This window comes from Protopterus annectens, chromosome 3.part0, assembly GCF_019279795.1.
Source record: "Protopterus annectens isolate FY-2018-M chromosome 3.part0, PAN1.0, whole genome shotgun sequence".
Classification (NCBI taxonomy): domain Eukaryota; kingdom Metazoa; phylum Chordata; order Ceratodontiformes; family Protopteridae; genus Protopterus; species Protopterus annectens.
Window position 1 is genome coordinate 386595381 of NC_056731.1, and position 22192 is coordinate 386617572.

The window sequence follows — 22192 nt, forward strand, 5'->3', positions numbered from 1 at the left end:
TGTTTATGACAACAAGCTTAAGGAACAAAAAGCTAAGAAATTGATTCAGGATTTTCAGGATTTCAAGAATGGACACATTTTTGAATGGCCAAAGGAAACATCATGACCACATGGATGAGACAAATTTATACCAAGGAACATATTTAATCCAGACTCAGATGGTACTGACATACCAAGGAGAGACACAAGGGATAACCAAATTTTGGATACATCAGAAATGACCAAAGACCAATCTATCAGTATACCAATGGACTTTATCCTAAGTGAAGCTAGACCCAGTCATCTTCTTCAGATACTGACCAATCAGGAACATGCCTTGAGTACCTCCTCCCTGTCAAGTACTAGACAAAAAGAAGTATCAGTCCATGCACCTCTTAACTGGCCACTACCATTTTTTGTCAGACAACAGCCTCACCAGAATCCCAGAGCACAGAGCCGAGCCAGGAAAGGAAGCTAAAGAAGATGATATAAATTTGGTATTTAATCTTTCTCAAACAGCTCTAGCTTCTGAATATTAATCTTTGCTTTCTAAATGTTTGGGTTTTATACCTGGCTTATCTTCTAATCTTAATGAATTTGTGACGGACCTTAGATTGTTTTGTAGGAACGTCACCCTTAAATCTATTTTTGGGACTAATAATGATCACTCAATTTTGCGTTACAAGAAACTGAGTTTATTCACACCTGTGAATCACCCAACAGTAGAATTATTTCTATGCTTATGTGAAACAGATATGGCTAAGGCAAGGGAACAGAGACCTTTTAAAGGAGAACAAGCTGCTCTTAATGAACTAAGAACAGGGCAAGATCTAGTTATCAAACCAGCGGACAAAGGAGGGGGCATTGTGGTAACTGACTGGTATGTTGATAAGATGACATGTTGAGTGATTAAAATACATACAAGAAACTAAACTCAAGTGATGTGGCTAGAAGGATTAATAATTTCAAAAGTGATCTTTACGACTTGCTTATGGAAAGGTGATTGAGCAATGAGTTATATCATTTCTTTACGGTGCTTCATCCTACCATACACACAATAAGCAGACTTCCAAAGGTTCATAAAGCCCCTCTTGATCCACCCCTATGCCCCATTGTGGCAGGCAGGGGTTGGATCACTGAACCTCTTTTGATTTATATTGAAAATGAACTCAGAAATGTTCTGCCTCATGCCAAGATGGTACTCAAAGGCACTGGTAGTTTTCTGGTTGATATAAAGAGTACAACAGTTAACTTAACTGATTTACGAGGATTAAATTTGGTCAAAATGGATATTAACAGTCTTTTCATGGTTATTCCCAATGATTCTGGCATTCAAGCCATTCAGAACTTTCTGCATTTGGTCGGTACATCTACAGATCTTTTCTGCCCCCTGTTGGAAATGGTACTTGAGAACAATGTCTTCACCTATGGGTCTGACTACTATTTACAAACATGGGGGGTTGCTATGGGCACCCCATGTGTGAACATTTATTTGAACTTAGTACTAGCCCAATGGGAGAAAGAGAATGCATTATGTGACCTAATCCCTTGGTTTCAACATCTTCTTTATTACAGATGATTTATTGATGATATTTTTATTTTGTGGAAAGGTGATGCTGAACAATTAACCCTATTCACTGAATATCTCAACAGTACAACTGATTTCTTGAAATTCAGAGTAGAGCATTCAAATATGATGATTGACTTTCTTGATATGCAGATTTTGTTACATCCTGTCAATGGTTTACAGACTAACCTCCATAGGAAAGACACTTGGAGGAATCATTATTTGCATAGGCAGAGCATGCATCCCAATCATATTTTCAACAATATCCTTGAGAAAGTTCAGTTGTGTACACTTACCATAAATGTAGATGTTCAAGTGTATACCAACCGATGCAGGACGCAAGACTTTGGAATTCACGCCGAATGAGGGCAACCTACCAGCAGGATATCCCAAATGTAATGACTGCAACAGTGAAACACGAAGAACATCCAAGGTGTAAGAATATCATGACTCTGCACCAATGACAATGATTTTTTAAAAGAATGTACTGAGTTACATCATAACTTGAAGGCAAGAGGCTATAGCGGTTAGGACCTCAGGCTAACTACTGATATTAATACCATCAGAACCAATCAAGGACGGCAATATTTTAGTGAACCATTGGATTCTATTTCTTCTACCAACCCTAGAACCAAAAATATGCATCTTAAATGTTTGATGACTTTTAGTACTGATAACAAACATGTCTGCAAAACCATCAAGAAATATTGGCCGATTTTAATTGCTGACAAGAGGATCATAAATATCATAGGGGATCAATCAAGCTTCTCATTCAAAAACAAGAAAAACATCAAGCGTCTTTTGTGCAATAAGGATGGTTTTGTCCAACCAGCATTATCGAGTAGCCAAGGAACATTCAGATATCATCACTGTAAAGCATGTACTTCTATTGATAGTAGTAACACTTTCACTCATCCAGTCACTAATGTAATCTATACTTTCAATGTCTTGCAAATTGCACTACACAGAATCTGATTTACCTGGCCACTTCCTCCACCTGTAAATCCTTTTACATTGGTAAAACTAACCAACATTTTAAAGATCGAATCTTACATCATTTACATGATATAAGAAATGCTGATCCCAACAATGCACTGTCTTTACATATTGCTGCTTTTCCCAATCACTACTTTAAATTTAAAGTAATAGAATGTATGCAGCAAATCCAAAGAAAAGGCGATTTAAACAACTGGACTAAAATTCAGAAAAATTGAGTGGATTGTAAACCTCAGAGCACACTGGCATCCAGGCCTTAACAATGTAGTGCCCTTGAAACCTATATTAAAGGCAAAGAGATTGACAATAAGTTGAATTTAGGAGATTTGACCTGTGTTATTTGCTTTGATTGTCTTTTATACTGTTGATTTAACTAATGGCTGATGCTCACTGAAAGCTGCCTTCTCTGAAGCATCTAAAAGGTTTCTTTGTGCTTCTTTTAAGAACAAACATGTATTAGTTGTTTGAAGCTGAAAGTTGTTTTGAAGGTGTTTTACCCAATGATTTATAAACCGCTATGTTTTATTAGTTTGGACTACACAGCTGTGAATCCTCAGTTATCTATATCCCTTTACTGATTTATTGTTTATTGCTTTGGTTTTATTCTTTATGGCAACATTGACTTACCAATTGAATGAGAGATGCGGTGATATTTTATTTATATTTAAGTGGTTTGCAGTACACGTCTATGTTAATGTATTTTGACTAAAACTAGAGACTGGCTGTTCTTTTGTTAAGTAGTCTGTGACTGGTAGTTTTTGCTATGGATAGATGGACAATAGGCCGTCCCCAGGAGGCCTGCAATATGTACGCTAATTTACTTTTTGTTAGGGTGCTTGTACTTGAAAGCTATTTTAAAGGCGTTTTTGTCTTTAAGATATACATTCAATGACTTCACTATTGAGTGTTTTATTTGCTATTTGAATAAGAGGCTTGGTGATAGCTTATTTACAGTTCATTGGGGGTCTATATCACATCATGGAATGCACAAGTGTTCGAACAATGTAATATCAAACAAGGAAGTTCGAAATGCAAGAAGTACGAACACAGAGAACGGAGATTTTTTCCCAGGGAAAAAAATCGCTGTTCTGGTACAAAAACAAAAAAAAATGTGCACTTTAAACTTATACTAATGTGGAGGGCTTCGCCCCCACACCCCCCAACATGGGGGGCTGTGCCCCCCACACCCCCACTACTTAAATATACCAACTCCGAGATCACACCACAGTGGAGGAAACAGCAAAGCCGCGAAAACAGCCCATCGATTTTTTTCCCAGGTTCAGCGGCTTCACTATTTTCACATTTTGAACATATAGGTTCAACATTACAACATTCAAACACCTGTGCGTTCAGCGTCGTAATATAGACCCTTCATTGGCATGTATCTTACACTCCTGTAGATATTTTTTGGATTGAAGCAAGCTTTTGGTTGCTTTCTATTAGAGTAGTCTGTGATTGGCATTTTGTGTTGTGAGCAGATAGTTGATAGGCCATCCATAGGAGGTACAGCTTTCACTATACTTGTATGAAGCACTATGGACGGCTTCCTATTTCATGTACTTTAAGTCAGCTATTGGTGCTTCTTTCCCAAAGCAATATGTGATTGGTAAATTTCTTCATTGGCTGGAATGGAGCATATGTTGTTCCTTTGCTGCCAATAATACATAAACAGGAAAATAAATATTATCGTAATAACTTTTATGTATGAAAGAAGGCTTTTAGCTTTTATCATGATTGGTTATTAGAAGTTGGTTCTTCTATATATTTGAGTGTCGTTTTCCATGATCCAAGAAAGGGCTATAGTTTTACAATTTATTAGTTCAGTGTAAGTTCCAAGCAATCATTCCTGTTATATTAAATGTGACTTCTGATTTTGCCGACAATGAACTTATCGATTTATTGTCTAGATGAGGAATTTGATGATACTTTTTGGGGGGGCTTGTATGCTCTTGTATGAACATAATGATCATGATTTGTTTGTGAACTGTGGTTTGTTTATTGACAAGCTGTTTTTAGGAGGTCCCATCAACATGATTTTATTATAACTGAAAGCTTTTAGATCTGCCATAGTAAGTCGCTGTCTATTTACTCAAACATTAGCCTGTGATTGGTAGTTTTTTATTAGATAGTATAGAGAGTATGTCACTATTCTTAGTTTCTGATTAGTTACTTTGCAGCCAATAATACTGAACCAGGAAATTAATTTTAATTGGATGCTTGTGCTTATGTTTATTTTTGATTGATTGTTTACTGTTTTAAAATGTTTTCATGCACGATATCTATTACGATCTGAAGAAGGCTATTGTAGCTGAAAGCACTCATTGTTCCTGTTCTTATTTGTTATTAAAGTTATTTTCTACATTCTAGCCGTGTTGTTTTACTGGAGTTTCTTTTTATTTGCTGCCTCAACCAGCCGTGGTGTTTGCCAAAGATTCTTCGCACATTGATGTAAAAAGAGGTTGTACAAATGGTGTATTGGCAAAAACCTGTGCTATTTTGAAATGCTTCTGCATTTTCATTAGCAAGATGCATTTATGTGGCTTAACAGCTTTACTTTTCACAAGTGCTATCTACGCTTGTAACTTTTCAGATTTGCTGATTATTGGGCACAGTTTTCCCCTTAAAACACAGACCTCAGATGATAAGTGCACCCTTTGCATTTAGAAAATAATACTGAGGATCTCTTAATGGGTGTACTGTTATAAAGTTAGCATATAAGTTAACAGAACAGCTTAGAGTTTTCCTTAGCCATGTCACTGTTTTCACCTAGGAGAGTCAAAATGTTTTTATTAGTATTTATTATTTGTTTACCGGGGTCGTCCGACTGGCCAGGGGTTGCTCATTTTCAAAGGAGGCCCGGGGAGGAAAGCTCATTACAATAAGTCAAATACATGACACACAGTTTATTACAAAATGCAATAAACAAGAAACAAGATGGATGGTGTTCATTAGAAACAGGCTATAAACATGACACCTCTTGTATAGCAGATTACAAGCGTGAGGTACACGAATCATTCTACTACAAGCTGCAGAACAAAACAAGGATGTTCTATGCAATCTAGCTAACACATGGTACTCTCTATAATACAAGTCACAGACAGGCAAGTTCAGCATATCAGCCAAGTAAGCAATTGGTATGGTAGTCTAGAGGGAAACTAAACAGCAGTGTAGAGGAATTCCAAATTACAGAAGAAGGTTAGTTAGGACATCATTGTTAAGTTGAAAGACTTAATCGTATAATTCCATAACAATGGAAATTGAAGGTTTAGAGGACCTTTTTAATAGTAATGTGGAGAATAGAATGCATGTAGTTGCTTAATGGGGAGTTATACCGGGTAATTTAATATGGCAGGAGTGGTCTTACAGGTGTCATCCTGGGTCAGAACATTTACAGATTAGGATCTGGTGAGATGGAATTTTAATTGTGTTTTGAAACTGGGATAGTTTTCATTGGTCCTGATCACAGGTAGAAGGGAGTTCCACATTTTTGAGACAGTGCATGAATACAGGGCCTCCCGTGATCTCTATCTACTTTTGGAGACTTCAGCCAGTCCTTTATTGATAGATTTTAGCTGACAGTTGTTAGTGTACTGATTGATTAGGCCGTACAGGACTGGTGTTTTGTTGGGGCAAAAAAAGAATTTGATGTGCCAAGGTAAGTTGATTTAGTGAAAGTAAGTTAGGTAATTCTATCCATGACAATTATGAAGGGCTAAGCAATGATGGGATCTGTAGGAAGAGTTAGTAGCAAATTTAGCTATCTTGTGATAACATGAGAATAGTTTGTTTAGTTCACCTTTGTTTAGGTTGACTAGGATGGCAGAAGCATTAAGTAATGTGGACAGTAAATGGGCTCTTGCTATGGTAATTCTACAATTGGAAGTTAGATAGTTTTTACATCTGTAGGGTGTGCCTAGTTTTTTGTGCACTTTAGTCATAGTTTGGGCTATGTGTTTGTCAAATTTCATATTTTCATCAATAACAACTCCTAGTAGTTTGGTGTGTACAACTGGTGTGATCTACGTGTTTACAGCAGCAATGATAGTGAAAGGGGGAATGGGGTCTATCACTCTGGAGGAATAAAAGTGCATAAGCTGTTTTTTTTGGGGTTTTGTATTAGAGTCAGTTAACCAGGTTTCAAAGGCAGAAAAGGATTCTTGAGTTGTTTTTTGTAGAAGCTGGAGGGGGAGGGGTGGAGCAGATTATGGCAGAGTTGTCAGCGTACTGGACTAGGCTTGCATGTAGGGTGGATTTGTGGAGGTTATTTGTAAATATTGTGAATAGGAGAGGACCTAGAATGGATCCTTGGGGCACACCTAAGGTGACTGGGAAAAGAGAGGATACATTGTCCTGACATTTAACTGCCTGTTGTCTGTTAGAAAGATAATAATCCAAATAATACAGTGGAAACCCGCAGGCAAAGCAAAACTTTGTAAAAAAAACAAAGCCAATGTAGTGGTCTACTATTTAAGAATACCAATGGTCACTAACATAATAAGGGAACTAGTAATTTTTATTAAGCACTTTCATCCTGGAAATCCAGGACTTCATCAGAACACCATCTAAAACCAACTCCTTGTTTTTATACAAGCTAAATCACATGACATTTAATTAATCAAACTATTAAAGTCCTATGTTCTAAAGATAAGTAAAACCACAAATTAACGTTTTTTCACCTTACACTAACATATATAACTTATTAGAACCATGTGTAATACTACCTAAAAATATTTAAAATATCTAGAAAATATATTCAGTATAAAAACATTATAAACAATAAAAAATAGCAAAATAAACCTAAACAGTCTCTCATACTTTTTTTTCCCTCCAAAATCTCTTTATTTCAATTTTATTTTTTTCCAAATAATAACAATACAATAACTCAAAAACACAAATAAACAATACAAATACATATCTACAGAAAACAGACAACAATCTTGTTTCAAGAAAATTATATTTATATATATATATATAACTATACATATATATATATATATATATATATATATATATATATATATATATACATATACAATATATACACTAGAAGTCACTACATCGTCAAGTAGAGTATGAGAATTGTTACATTCATTTGGTCTCATAAGGGATAGTGGAATGGGGATAGTCTATATAGAAAGTAAAGATAAAAATTAAACCATTTATTGTATGGTTAGGGAAAATATCTAGATACACATATACTAAGAGAAGGGGAAAGATGCAAGAAAACTGGTTATACTACGTTCATTTCTTATTAAAAGGTTAGCTTTTCATGTCAATTTGTGGGTGATTTTTATTTGTCAAGAATTATATCTAAAGTCTCTCATACTTAAAAGCAATAAGACCGCTATGATCTCATGACTCACTAACATCCAGTTCATAAAATTTAAATATGGTATACAACCCACTGCATAACTATTAACTAATGTCGGGTTAAAGCTCTATGTCTAAGGATGGGCACAAGACTAACATTATCATTCAACCAAGGCAAAACAGTAGCATTCAGCCTGAGTTCCCAATAAAGTTCCCTCATGGCAATCCTGTTTTCCCAATTTCCCACTTGGGGGTCATGTTCAACAATTTCAACTACACCAAATAAAAACTAATTAAAATTGGGGCGACTTATAGAATGTTTGTATATGTTAGAAAGATAACCTTTGAACAATAGGAGTGCAGAATTACTTAGTTTCAGTTCTGAAAGGGCAGACAGTAGTTTGCTATGGGAAACTGTATCAAATGCCTTCGAGAGGTCCGAAAAGATGGTTCATACTAGATTACCTGCATTTCTTTGTGGATTAACATGATTGGTAAAACTAATAAGGGCAGTGGTGGTGCTATGGCCAGGTTGAAAGCCATGTTGAGTTTTTGCTAGAAGATCATGAAAGAGGAGGAATTTCAATATTTAGGATTAGGAATTAATACATTTCTCTAGTATTTTTGAAAGTGGGGATAGGATGGCTATTGGGTGGGAGTTTGATAATTCAGTTGAGCTTCCTCCTTTGTGCAGCAGTATTATATGGGAGATTTTCCAGAGGATTGGAACTTTTTGTTTGGAGATTGACCTGCTTATTAGTGTAGAGATGGGGTAGGAAATAGTTCTGGCTGCAATCCAGAGATATTTGGCTGGGAGTTTATCAGGGGTCAGTGTAGTGGGTTTTTGTTTGGACAGGTATATATGGACTGTACTGGTTTGTACTAGTTGGAAAGAGAAACAGTTCTGGTTGGCTGTGGAGTTTGTTAAGTGTGGGAGAGTTGGAGAGGCAGAATTTGTTGATAGTATCAAAATGGAGTTGGTGAAATATTCATTGACTTGTGTTACAATATTGTTTGCAGGAGGGTCGACATTTGGGGTTGGAATGCTGGTTTTGCCTGGCTGGAGAATATTGTTTATGGTAGCCCTGAATTTTTGAGGGTTGTTTTTCTTCTTTGTTTGCATATTAATATAATGTTTTTTTTTATATGACCTAAGTTATTTTTTTACTTTATTTCTTAATTCAAGAAATGTTTGCCTATTAGCATTAGTTTTGTTTTGATGCCAGGTATCCCATGCTTTATCTGTTTGCTTTAGTAGGAGACAGGTACTTTTGGTGAGCCATGAAGCAGAGTCGGACTTTGTCCGAACAGTTCTTAGAGGTGTAATTGGTTAAGTATGTCCAGAAATGTGGAGTTAAAATAGTCAGCTGCCTTGTCTAAGAGGAGGTGTCATAGTGGCAACCTGTTGCAGTGTTTGAGTACTAGCAGTATATATTCTGCTAGTTGTAGTGTAACATATTTGTTTGAGGGGGCTGTTTTTAGTTGGTTTAATTTGTTGCCTTAGGAGAAATGTAGGGATGTGATCACTAAGGGTATCAGGTAATGTGCTTGAATACTGTGAAATGGATTGGCAATTAGTGAGAATCCAATCTAAAATGGATTCCTTTTTGGAGGCTTTGTCAATCCTAGTTGGGGTTTGGATGATCTGGGTAAATCTGTGTAGGTTTATATGAGTAGTGAGGTGGTGTGAGTTTATTGAAGCCCAGTCTATGTTGAAATCAACTACTAGGAGTGTCTCATGGGGAGGGATTCTGATGCCCAGTGGGTTATGGGTTTTGGTGTCTTTATGTTGTCCCCGGGAGGTATGCATGAACCTAGTATGTCTACTTGTTTTTGAGGGTGAAGCTTTACCTTAATGAGTAGGGTTTCAGCATCGTTGAAGGTGGGGATGTTTATTTTAAGAAGGTCAATGGTGAGGTTGTTTTTGAAAAGGATGGCGACACCGCCACCTCTCTTGTTGGTGTAGTCTTTCCTAAGTAGGGTGTATCCTGGTGGCACTATTTAATTGTGTTTGTTATGTGGTTTAAGCCATGTTTCAATAAGGAATATGATATCCGGGGAATAAAAAGATAGGGTGGTGTGTAGTGCGTTGATTTTTGTTAAGAATGCTTTTGATGTTAATCTTGCGAATTAGGAGGTCAGTTGGTTTTCTAGGCATTGTTAGGTTGATTTTGACATGATTAATGTCATTTATGGGGGTTAGTTGGGGGACTGAGATTTGGATGTATGTCTCCACTAAGTATTAATTGTGTTTTAATGTAAATAATGGACCCAAGATATTTGAATATGAGTAGGTGGTATTGTAGGGCAAATGCATCTTTTTGTATACACATGCAAAATAGGTCCATCACTCAGTAGTGAACATATCAGTTTAAAAAAAATAAAAATTTTGTTCAGAAGTGAATTATACACATGCAGTGATTTAATCTTTCTTGTGAGCACAGTGACAAATTCAAAAGCATGAAAATAAACTTACAAATATATCAAAGAAAGTAGAATAGTAGTCAATCTGGACCACTTCCTTCACTATTTGGTTCATAATGCCTCCATTCACCTGAAATGAGAAAACACATGTTGTAATAAGTCTAAAAAGCCAGTAATGCTCTTCATACCTTCCAGCAGATGTGCAGTGCGCTATAGAAGGCAATAAGGCACCAAAGTACAGCAGCAGCAAGGTATTACAAATGTCATTTTGTACACAAATGAGCCTCAGTGATTACCCTTTACTGAAATGATCATAGCTGTAAATGTAAATCAGATATCTTAAAATAATGCGATCAGTCACATTTGGTTAAAGGAAATTTGTGGCTGGGATTTATAGATGAGCACTGTATAGTTGCACAGGACTAACTCTCAGGAGTTCACATTGCAGGGAGGTCATAGCTTAAATGACACCCGTTATACATCGACTCTGAACCCCTGCACTATTTGCACACCTGCTAATTACTGCTGTACTATTTATCTACAAGTCCCAACTTTACACAGTTTTAGATACATTTCCATTCTGACACCACAGTTTGCCAGTTTTTTTTAACTGCCAAAAAATCTTTCTACTAAATAGCTTTTGATGCACAAACATGGCATTTTTAGAATGCCCTTTTTTCCTATTTTATATTTATTTCTGAAGTATGTTGTGCAAAACAGGCCAGCAAAATTATTTTCAGAAAAACACATTGGAAACATTTTCTTCTTTATAAAGAGAGGCATTTTCATCAGCTACATAATTTTTCCCATTTTTTTTTAATATATTCATGAGTCTTAAGTTGCAAATAGGTTCATAGGTAAGTACTAGGCTATCGGGCCTAGGGTCTATATAAGCCTAGCCAAAAAAGGTTCCCTGGCTTTTGCCACCCGAGAAAATTATTTTCCTGTGCCCCTGTCGAGAAGAGCCACAGAAGTGATCCCCGGGGTGAATTTCCTGTTTCCCATCCAATCACCAAGATTTCTGTTAAAGAAGGATAATAAGGATCTTTGCTTGACATGAATGGGTAGCCTGTTCCAGAGTATGGGAAGTCTCTGGGACAGGACTCTACCCCTCCAGCATGTTCTGTTTATTGTGGTGACAAGGTTTAGGTCCCTGGACCATGTAGCCTGAAGAGACTGGGATGTTTTTTTAAGTGTAGCATGTCCATCAGATCTGGGTTAGACATGGCTTTGTATTTTAGGCAGAGGTCACCTCTGAGTAGGCGATATGCGACGGAGTAGACCTGGAGTTTTTTGAGATGTTCTGCATATGGCATCTGTTTGAGGCTGGTAATCCTCTTGGTATTTCTGTGGCCTTTCTATTTGTTGTAGATGTCTTGCAAGGTACATGTCAGATGGGGCATTGTACTCCAGAATGGGTCCGATGATGGATTAGTAGAGAGGAACAATGACCTCTCTTTTTCTGGAGGAGAACCCCTTTGTGATGAGATATGCCATGTAGAAGGATTTCCTGACTACTGTGGTGATGTGATTATCAAAGGAGAGACCATTGTCCACCTGTGTCCCAAGATCTCTTATCACACTTTTAGTGTTTAGTAGGCTACCGCCTATGTGATAGTTCATGGGTACGGTGTTTTTCCCAAAGGGGATGACAATGCACTTCTTGGCATTGAGCTTTAGGCCATGACTTTGACACCGACAATTAGTCTCAGTGAGGCCTCTTTGTAGAATGTCCACATCCTTAGGTGAATCTATTGTGGCTCCTATTTGCAGTTGTCTGTGAACTTTGTTAGCCAGAAACCAACTGTATTGGCCCTGACTTTTGAGAAATAGATACCAAACAGGAGTGGACCCAGGACCGAACCCTGTGGTACTCCGCTTGTCACTGGTCTGAAGTCAGATTTGGAGTTGGCTACTTTAACTGTGTGGGTTCTGTCAGTGAGCCAGCTGGTCACCCATCTTGTGACATAGGGATTTATGCCCAGTCCAGTGAGTTTATCTATAATGCCAGAGTGGGGGATGGTGTTGAAAGCCTTGGCGAGGTCAAGATAGGCTGTGTGCACCACCTTACCCTCGTCTACGGCTCTGGTGACTGCTTCAAAGAAGTCAATCAGGTTTAGGAGGCATGATCTACCTTTTACAAATCCAAACTGAGTGGAGTCAACAGTTTGGAGGTTACCCATGTCTTTGTTTATAAGCTCCAGGATGATGCGCTCCGTGGCATTGCAGACCAGGCTCATCAGACTAATGGGGTGGTAGTTCCCGGGGTCAGTGGTGGCACCCCCTTTGTGGAATGGGATAACCGTCACTCTACGCCATCTATGGCTGAACATGGTACTTAGGTGGGGTGTCAGTTTGTTCTGTAGTTCATGCAGAATGCAGCCTGGGATGTTGTCTGGTCCCATGGATGCTGTGTTCTTGGGTTTGGAGACTGCGGTCTTTACTTGTGTGTCTGTGATTACAGGAGCTTTGCAATCTTCCAGTATGGAGATGGGCCCTTTGGGGGGGTGAGGGGAGTGTAAAGTTTGCACTGAACCTGTCTGCCAGGATGTTGGCAATATCAGTTGGTTCAGTAAAGCTACTGCCATTGTACTGTAGCTCAGAGCAGATCTGAGTGTTGCCACTGAGACTCTTGACATAGCTGTAGAATGCTTTGTGGTTGTCTTTAAAATCCATGGCAATTTTATTTTCGTAACTAGCTTTGAGGATTTTATAAGGGATCTCAGTTTCTTACTGAGGCTGACCAGGGAGTTCCTGCAATCATGGGATTTTTCTAATTTTTGCAATAGTTTCCTCCTTCTGTTGTAGAGTTTGTTTATGCCAGGGGACCACCAGATTGGCTTCCTTTTTTTGGAAGATAACATCTTGGTTCTGTTGGGGATGGCACGGCCCATGCACTCGTGTATGTGCTTATACAGTGCATTTGTATCTGATTCAGCAGTCATGCCTCTATTTTCCATCTGTATGGGTGTCGTGAAGTTAGCTACTTCTGTCTTAAGAAGCATGAAGTTGGCTTTGGAGAAGTTTTTTACTTTGATTTCCTTAATGGGGGGGTGAGGGCGGGATATAGATGTCTAGGGTGATTAGCCTATGGTCGGATCTGACCAGCGAGGAGTTGACCTCTGGCATGGAGCATCTGTTACCCATATTGGTAATGACCAGGTCCAGGATGTTGCTGCCCCTGGTGGGGGTATAGACAAGCTGATCCAGGGCATTGGAATTCATGAATTCCAAAAAACGTTGAGCAAATTAGTTAGTAAATGAGTAGTTTTCCCATTTGATGGTGGTGTAGTTGAAATCTACCAATATTAGGGTATTGGGGTGTACCTTAATATTATCCAGTATATTGAGAAACATGGAGTGGGTGTCCTGGGGCATGGCGGGGGATCTGTAACAAGCTACAACCTGAATTGCAGTCTTGCCCAGTGTTAATTGTACTTGGATAATTTTGGATGCATTATGTTGAGCAACTAGCCTGGAGGTATGGATATCCTTTATGGATATGGACACACCTCCTCCTTTAGGGTTTCGGTCCAGGTTAGGTGGCCGAAAGGTGTGCTAAGAATTGTAGCCAGGTAATGGAGGGGTGCTCTCTGGAGCCTTAAACCAGGTCTCTATCACTGCACAGATGTTGATGTTCTACATCTTAAAGAGTGCCTTGAGTGAGTGCATTTTGAGGTTTAGACTTCTAGCATTGAGTAGCATTATCCTTAGATTTTACTTGTTTGTATCTACTATGGTGGTGCATTTGATGTTTGAGCCTTGCCTAAAAAAGGCACGGCAAGAGACTTAGCCAGTATCCGGAATCCCAGAGGTGACAATGGCAGGCCATCTCTGGCAAAGCATCATGGCCTGTCGATCATGTCATCCCAGGCAGACAGATACTGGATCCTCTTAGAATGACACCAGAAGCTTAGCCAACTGTTGAAGTCAATAATTTTGTCAATGTACTGTGGTATCATTCTGGGCGATGGCAGGATGCTACTCAGGGTTAGTGTCATACCTGCCTGTGCCACATGGTCAGAGAGCTCCTCCATGTCTTGTTTCATGTAGTTCAGGGATGTACATCTCAGCTCATTCACTCCAACATGGACAATGACAGAGTCATATTTGTACTTGTTGTGGAGTGACCTGAGTACATGCATTATACGGCGGATCCTGGCACCCGACAGGCAGCTGACAGTAACTTTCTCCTTGTTTAGCTTGGTGAGAGGGACATCAGTGTGCCTGACTAGTGAGTCACCTATGACTAGTGAGTCACCTATGACTAGTGTGTTGGGTATGGTTAAAACTACACCTTTAAATAAAATGAAATCATGACAATAGACCAACACCTTTTTCCTTGACAGCAAAAACTCTGAAAATGATTCACTGGAAGCACTTTTGGTAAAACTCAGAGTAAATCTTTTTTTAAAGAGAGGCAAGCCCCTCTGCAACCCCATATTGGTGGGGGGGACCTCCACAACCCTCAAACTTAAATATACCTACTCTGAGGTAATTCTCCACCATCAGTGAAAGTGTTTTTGCCAAAACATTTTCCCTGAAAGGGCAATTCCCTAACTACTGTCAATCTACTGACAGGCTCCCGGTAAAATATTCTCAATAGTTACTTTAATAATTCAAAGTTCTTCATAACTAATATAAATGTGCACACTATAAACAGTAAAGCAGGAAAGGGAAAAAAAGTCAGTAGAATATATGGGATAAAGCACCAGTTTTAAGAACAGATTAATTGGGTTGCCTTTATTGGTTATCAAACAGAACTACATCCAGAAAGAGATCAGAAAGAGTGAACACAAGATTAAAATTGAACTTATCACCATTATGAAGAGACCCACAAGTTTGAAAACACAAAAACAGTAGCCATTTCATTTTAGTAAACACCAATACTGAAAGAATATATATATAAGAGTATTTCTACTTGTTTATTAGTCTGAAGAAGCGATAGTGTTACCGCGAAAGTGCTTACTTTTATCACTTTCTTTTATGTTCAATAGAGTTTCTGACTAGCCGTGTTGGTTCGGTACTTGTTTTTACTTCAAGTATATATAAAACAACTTTAAAAATAAATAAATTCAAGCTCCAGAAAAGCAGTACTACCTTTCAATTTACAGGCCATTGTAAGCAGTATTAAAAACAAAAATCCAAGTACTAAGTATGCATAACTATATGATGTAGACATAGGCTCGATACCTGAAATTCATGGCTTTACTGAAACTTTCAGCATGAAGATTCATTACAGGCTCTGGGAATTTACCATACTTATAACAGATAACTACATCTTTCCAAATAAGACATTGTATAAAAATAACTACAATGTACAGACTAAACTTCACATTATAAGGCAAATTGTACTGATCATGTAAATGTTATAGATTCATAGGTAAGCACTAGGCTTCCTGTCCTTGCTGGCCATTTTAAGCCTAGCAAATTTCCCTTTTTCTGCTCAAATTAACCTATCCTATTTGATTAGACACTGACCTTATCCATCCCATGTTCAATAGTTATATATTACCCCTAATGAGAATAACTGGGATCATAGCATAGATAATTTGAGGGGACACATGCATGGAAAATGCAGTTAGGAGCTGTCATTGTCCATCAGTAGTACAGGGGCAGTCCTGGAGTAAATTTCTGTTTCCTATCCTTAGATCTAAATTGTATTTAAAAATGGACAGGGATGAACTTATGTGGATGGGGAATCTCTGTTCCACAGTAGTAGTATCCTCTGCTGCATATACCTACCCCTCCAAACCATTGTGTTGATGTTGCAGAAGAGGTTTAGATCCCTCTACCAAGTATTTCTGATGCTATTTGACTTACTTATGTGCAATAAATCCATCAGTAATGGATTGGAGGATGCCTTGTATGTCAGATACAGGTCACATCGTAGCAGTCTGTATGATACCAAGCATATTGATAGGCCTTGCATCCTTTTAGTAAGGCATCTGTGTGGATTTTCCATTTGCTGCATGTGTCTGGATAGATACATGCCAAAAGGAGCGTTATATTCAGTGACTGGCTTAATGAAGGTGGAGTAAAGAGGGACAATGACATCCCTAGATCTGGACACAATCCCTTTGTTTATAAGCTGTGCAGTACAGAAGGACTTTCTTACCACAACAGAAACATGTTGGTCTAAAATGCTGTTATTGCTTACATAAGCTCCCAAATCATGAACAACTCGATCAAATCCTAGGGGTATATTGTCAATGTGGACGTTTCCTAGGGTAGATGACTTCCCAAAGGAAATAATAATACCTTTTTTGGCATTTAATTTCAGTCATTGATTCTAGTACACGTTACTTATTTGAGACAAACCTTTCTGCAGGAAGGCTAATTCATTTGGGGATTCAATGAATGCTCCCAGCTTGCACTCATCTGTGAACTTACTCAGCCAGAGCTCTTTGGTATTGGCTTTTACTTCAAAATTGATCGATAAAAACATAGGGAATGTCCAAACACTGGGCACATTTCAGTTGGAATTCATCAATGGCAGGTCATTCCAAAAATCATGAGCTGCAACTAAGCACCAAAAAAAATGCTTTGTTCTATCTTTGGGAAGTCATCTACCTTGGAAAACTATCACACTGACAAACTTGTAGCTGTCTTCATAATGCATACCTCTCAACTATCCAGATTTTCACAGAATGTCCAGATTTTTGCCTCATATTTTTTGAATGTTTCTTCACAATTTGTGGTTTTCTGACAAATCATTGACACATCACTGAGGATTAAAGTCAGAAAATCATGTCAGAAATTTGAGGTTTAGACTTCATAATCTTATAAAATTCATGCTAATGCAAAATCTGTTCTTCTATCAACTTTCTAAGTTCATAAGAGTAATATTTAAAAATTGACCCTATTTTTGGGCCTTCCCCCACCATTACTTATGTCTTTGTCTAGACCTCTTGCACTAGGAATGGATTTCTTTCTGGAAATAATTCTGTTTGGTAACTAATAAATGCAAGCCGACCCAGTGGACTTTTTCGAAAAGGTAACTAAAGCAACGATGAAGGTAAAACAACACCCACCACTTATCTCGACCTGGCCAGAGCTTTTGACACAATCCCCCACTCAAGCATAGTAGAAAAGCTAAAGAAATTGTGAAAATACCCATATGTTACTCACTGGATTGCCAACTTGTTCACAAATAGGATGAAGAAAATCAAAATAGGAGACAATGACGCCAGTTGCCAGTACAGTCCTTTGGGGTTCTGTGATGGGACCTCTCCTGTTTGGCATCTACTTCTGTGAAGCAGAAGCCAATACCAAAGAGTTCTGGCTGACTCAATTTGAAGATGACTGCAAGCTAGGAGCAATTTTTGAATCCCTAGATAATTTAGCCATTCTGCAGGAAGGTTCCCCAAATAAATAACTGGTGCCAAAAATCATGGACTAAAACTAAGCACCAAAAAAAAAATGCATTACCCTATCTTTTGGAAGTCATCCACCAAGGAGAACTATCACAATGACATCATACCCCTAATAGTTGACTCTGAGGTTGAGGATGTGGGAACTTAGTGGGCAGTGACTTAACTTTCAATTAGCATGTGTTCACTGTCATCTTTCCATATTGGACAGCTGATAAACAAAGGGACTGTGTTTAGATCTAAGGATGTTATTGTTCCCCTTTACTCTTCTCTCATTAGGCCAGTCTTTGAGTATAATGCCCCTTTTGGCATATATCTGTCCAGACACATGCAACAGCTGAAACACCCATGGAGATACCTTATTAAAAGGATACAAGGCCTAAATAATATGTCCTACGTGGACAGACTCAAAGGCCTGTCACTATACTTGGTATCCTACAGACCGCTAAGATGTGACCTGTGTCTGGCATACAAGGTATCCTATGACTCAATGCTGATGGATTTATTGTACATCAGCAAGTCAAATGGCATCAGAACTCTTCAATCTAGACCTCTTCTGCAACATCAACAGAATGGTTTGGAGGGACAGGTATGTCTCACAGAGGATACTGCTGCTCTAGAACAGACTTCCCATCCACATTAAACAGATTACATCCCTGTCTCAATTCAAGCTCATCCTGGAACTATGGATGTAAAAGAGAAAATTTACCCCCGCACTGCCCCTTGTACTAGTAAAGGACAGAGGCATCTCCTAAATGTGTTATTCCATGCATGGATCCCTCAAATTATCAATGGTATGATCCAAGTTATCCTCATTATGGGTAACATATAATTATCAGCCATGGGATGGGTAAGGCCATTCTAACACCATATGGGGTAGGTTATTTTGGCTAGGTTTAAAATGGCCCACAAGGGCAACCTGCCTAGTACTTAACTATGAACCTATGAATGCCATGACATTTGGAGGCAAACAAATTGATATATTACTCAGACTATCAAACTTCTCTGCTACATCTTTTTGTATAGTTTGATAATTTAGCTGTGGAACAGCAGTAATATCCCTTTTCTGGAAAAAACAAAAACATTGTTAACTATGTGAAAGAGCCTCTTAAATACAAAATTAAACTGGTTCTCTCTGATTGAACTATTTCTTTACCATACTGTTACCCCTGACAGGCCATGCAGTTATTTAAAAACTGCGTATAAAAAAATAATAAGATGCTATAATACAGTACACAGGAATAAACAGGGTTAATATGAGGGCATTTTGAACAATGAATGATTAACCCTTACGATGCATAAATGTCTCAGTACTTGGGTTTTGAGGTCTATATGTGTTTATAACGCATGCTGTATTTATAAATAAACTCCCCCAAAGTGATTTTGTGGATTTGGTTGTTGATTACTTTAACTGTCTATACATGGACATGAAGAAGAAGAATGCTTATCTACACTGCTTCACAGGAGCTTTAATATTTAATAATCATCAGCAGTAACCCCTTTTTCCCATTTTTCTACAAGGGGCCAGGGTGTCACATCAGCTGTCACCATCTTGATTCAGTGCCACTCTCTAAAGGCTTAATTAACAAAATGTTGATCTGCAAACAGTGGAAGTGGAGGTAGAAATGTTATCAGTAGAACTAGTAGCATGGGACAGGAAACGATGGGAGCAAAGCTCAATGTAGGCAAAGAAAAAATGGTTTCTTGGTTGGAGATTCAATTACTATGGGAATCTGGAGTCTAGGCAAGTGAGAAAGGACAGACTAGGTTTCAGAAAAAACTAGTATTGTGGTTTAAACTGAGAGAAACATGGAGGACAGCAACTAAGTAATCACCAAGGGGGACTGGTGGACACATGCCATGATGCATGTAGGCAACAATGATCAGTCTGCTAAGGCAACAGCAAGAAGGTCCAGGAAAGTGGCAGAGATATGTCAGAAGAGGGAGTTAGAGGTAGCATTGCCAGAAGTGTTACTTATACCAAAACCTGGCACACTGAGGTAGATGAGGATTAGGGAGTGTGATGACCATCTACAGCAGTGAACAAAAGAGAAAGGTTTAGTACTGTTAGGAGGATGCCACACTTTCATGCAAAAAAGTAAATGATTTTAATACTTGGCTTATTAACTGCTGTTATTCCAGTGGGATCTAATACATGTCAGCACTGACTGACAGCCATCACCTCACTCCTCAAGGCTTCTGTAGATTGGCTAAGACCTTTTCTACCTCCATGAAGATTTTTTATGCAACACTCATCAATTAGATGTTCCAAAAGAGTAAATTCTAATACGGCCCACATTACAGTGGCTCTGCTCACTGCAAGGAGTCTGACCAATACATTGCCTGATTTGGACTCTTTTCTGACACTCAAGCACATATATGCATAGTTACAAAAAAATCAAAGGACTGCATAGTTACAAAAAAATCAAGGTACTGCGTCTATTACTCATTCAATCCATCTGGGGGTAGGGGAGTATCAGCTTTCATTTTTTCTCATATTAGATCACAGTTAATACTTCCAGATTCTGATTTTGAATACCTTGGCATCTTGGTCTCATCTAGTACTGTGAGTTACCACACCATTGCTAACTATAATAAACCCTTTCAGTGTCAGCTGAGGACTACATTAGGTAATAGGATAAGCTGGATTCCATGCCTACTAATCCCACTCCTTAATTTGAAGTGACTTTAATTATCTATCCATTAACTGGGGAAATTACATAACAACAATATACACGTCCAGTATTTTTTATACTTCATTCATATCAACTCCTTGAATTACATTTTCCAAACTGGAAGGAATAGGATATCAATGTTGCTGCTGCATGCATACACTGCCTGATCAAATCTGACCATCAAACTCATATCTTCTCACTTGAAATAAGCACCACACATCCCATAAATTCAACTGCATTCAGACTATACTCTACCACCAATCTAACAGCCATGTCAGAAAGCCAAAAGACATTTAAAGTTTCCTCCCTGTCTGGCTCCGCTGACTTGATCTCAGAGGCCATCCCATTTACCTAGGATTTTCAGAACTATTTCAACCAAAGTACTAATAATTCTCATTTGGTGGAAAATTCAAAGACAAGCTCCTACGTTTGAATTCCCATATAAACAAACTTTGTAACAGAAGAAAAGACACACACACACACACACACACATATATATATATATATATATATATATATATATATATATGTATATATATATATATATACACTTTTATATAATATGTTTTCCACCTGTAAAACAGATGGAGGTTTATAAGCAGATGTATAAAGTTCCCCAAAACACCATTATGAAGTGTAATGGTGAACATGAATTGATGGTGACCAACTACACAAAGCATGATTAGAAGACCTTTTTAAATGTTATATTAGGAATATTAGGGCAATGCCTTGAAATGCTACAATCTGGGAATGAACAAGACAGTCTTCATACCAAAGCTATAGCTAATGTCCTGCCTGACAAATATACTTCATACTCCCACCTAAGCACACACTCACCCCTATGTTCCTATGTTGGGTAAGAAGGCAGAACCTGCAAGCAGTGATGCACAAGGGGAGCCTGGTGATTCTTGGCATCACAGAAACACAAGCCAATGATAAAAGGGTGTGGGACATGGCACTATCTGGGAACAGTTTGTTTGGGAATGGTAGAGAAGGGAGAGATGGGGTGAGTAACAAACTTTATGAAGGAGGGCATCAGATGTCCTTTAAGGAATAAGGAAAACCACTTAACTATGAATGGGGCAATGGTAAAGCCAGGTCTTAGAAACTAGTGTATGTGCCCTGGTAGCTAATGTAGACAAAGGGAGGGAGGAGAACTGCTGAACTGATAAAGTGCATTATCCACCAGATACAAAAATGGAGCAGGACCAGAAGTTGGAAGGAAAAATAAAGGAGTGAGGCAGGAGGGAAAGGGTAATAAGCATGGGGGAATTAAATCTGCCAGGAGCAGACTGGGGGATTCTGAATTCCAAAGTAAAGACTTAAAACATGAGCTGGAAATTCAGCTAACTAGTGCAGAACAGTACCGCAAAGGAGAGAATTTGTGATGTAGTCTTTACCATGCAAAGGGTCATGGATGCACAGATTAAAACCACTTTTGCCAATAGTGATCATTCTGTTATGCAATTTAGAGCAAGTAGAAAGAGAAAAACAAAAGTCAAATCTCATGGTGTTAAATTGTAGAAAAGTGGATTATGCAGTCTTGGTGGAGGTGTTCAAGTTGAATTACGATTCTGGAAGCAAATACAAGGAGTAAACAAGCCACAGAAATGGGCCAGGGATGGAGATTTCAGACCTATGGACAAAGCTGACAGGACGAGGGAAAATTTAAAGAAAAGCATAGAAGGCAAGTCTGGCTACACTGGAATGTGAGGCTAACAACTGAGGCAAAAAGTGGGACATTTATGAAGTAGGAAGGAGGAAAGTCTTGAAGGAGGCACAAGACAAGAAGGTTAGCAAACAAGCAACAAAAATGGTAAGTGTAGCAACGCCTGGATATAAGAAGGAGTTAGCAGAAAGGATCAAGA

The 22192-nt window shown here is 38.4% G+C and overlaps 1 protein-coding gene across 5 annotated transcripts in view; it reads right to left on the bottom strand.

The window, feature by feature from the left end:
• STARD3NL (STARD3 N-terminal like) overlaps positions 1-22192 on the bottom strand; it is a 695992-nt gene that overhangs the window by 176158 nt on the left and 497642 nt on the right. For all 5 annotated transcript variants that reach the window (XM_044064833.1, XM_044064834.1, XM_044064837.1 and 2 more), the window contains one exon: positions 10329-10406. In XM_044064833.1, coding sequence (XP_043920768.1) covers positions 10329-10406 — 78 coding nt within the window. The remainder of the gene's footprint in view (positions 1-10328; positions 10407-22192) is intronic.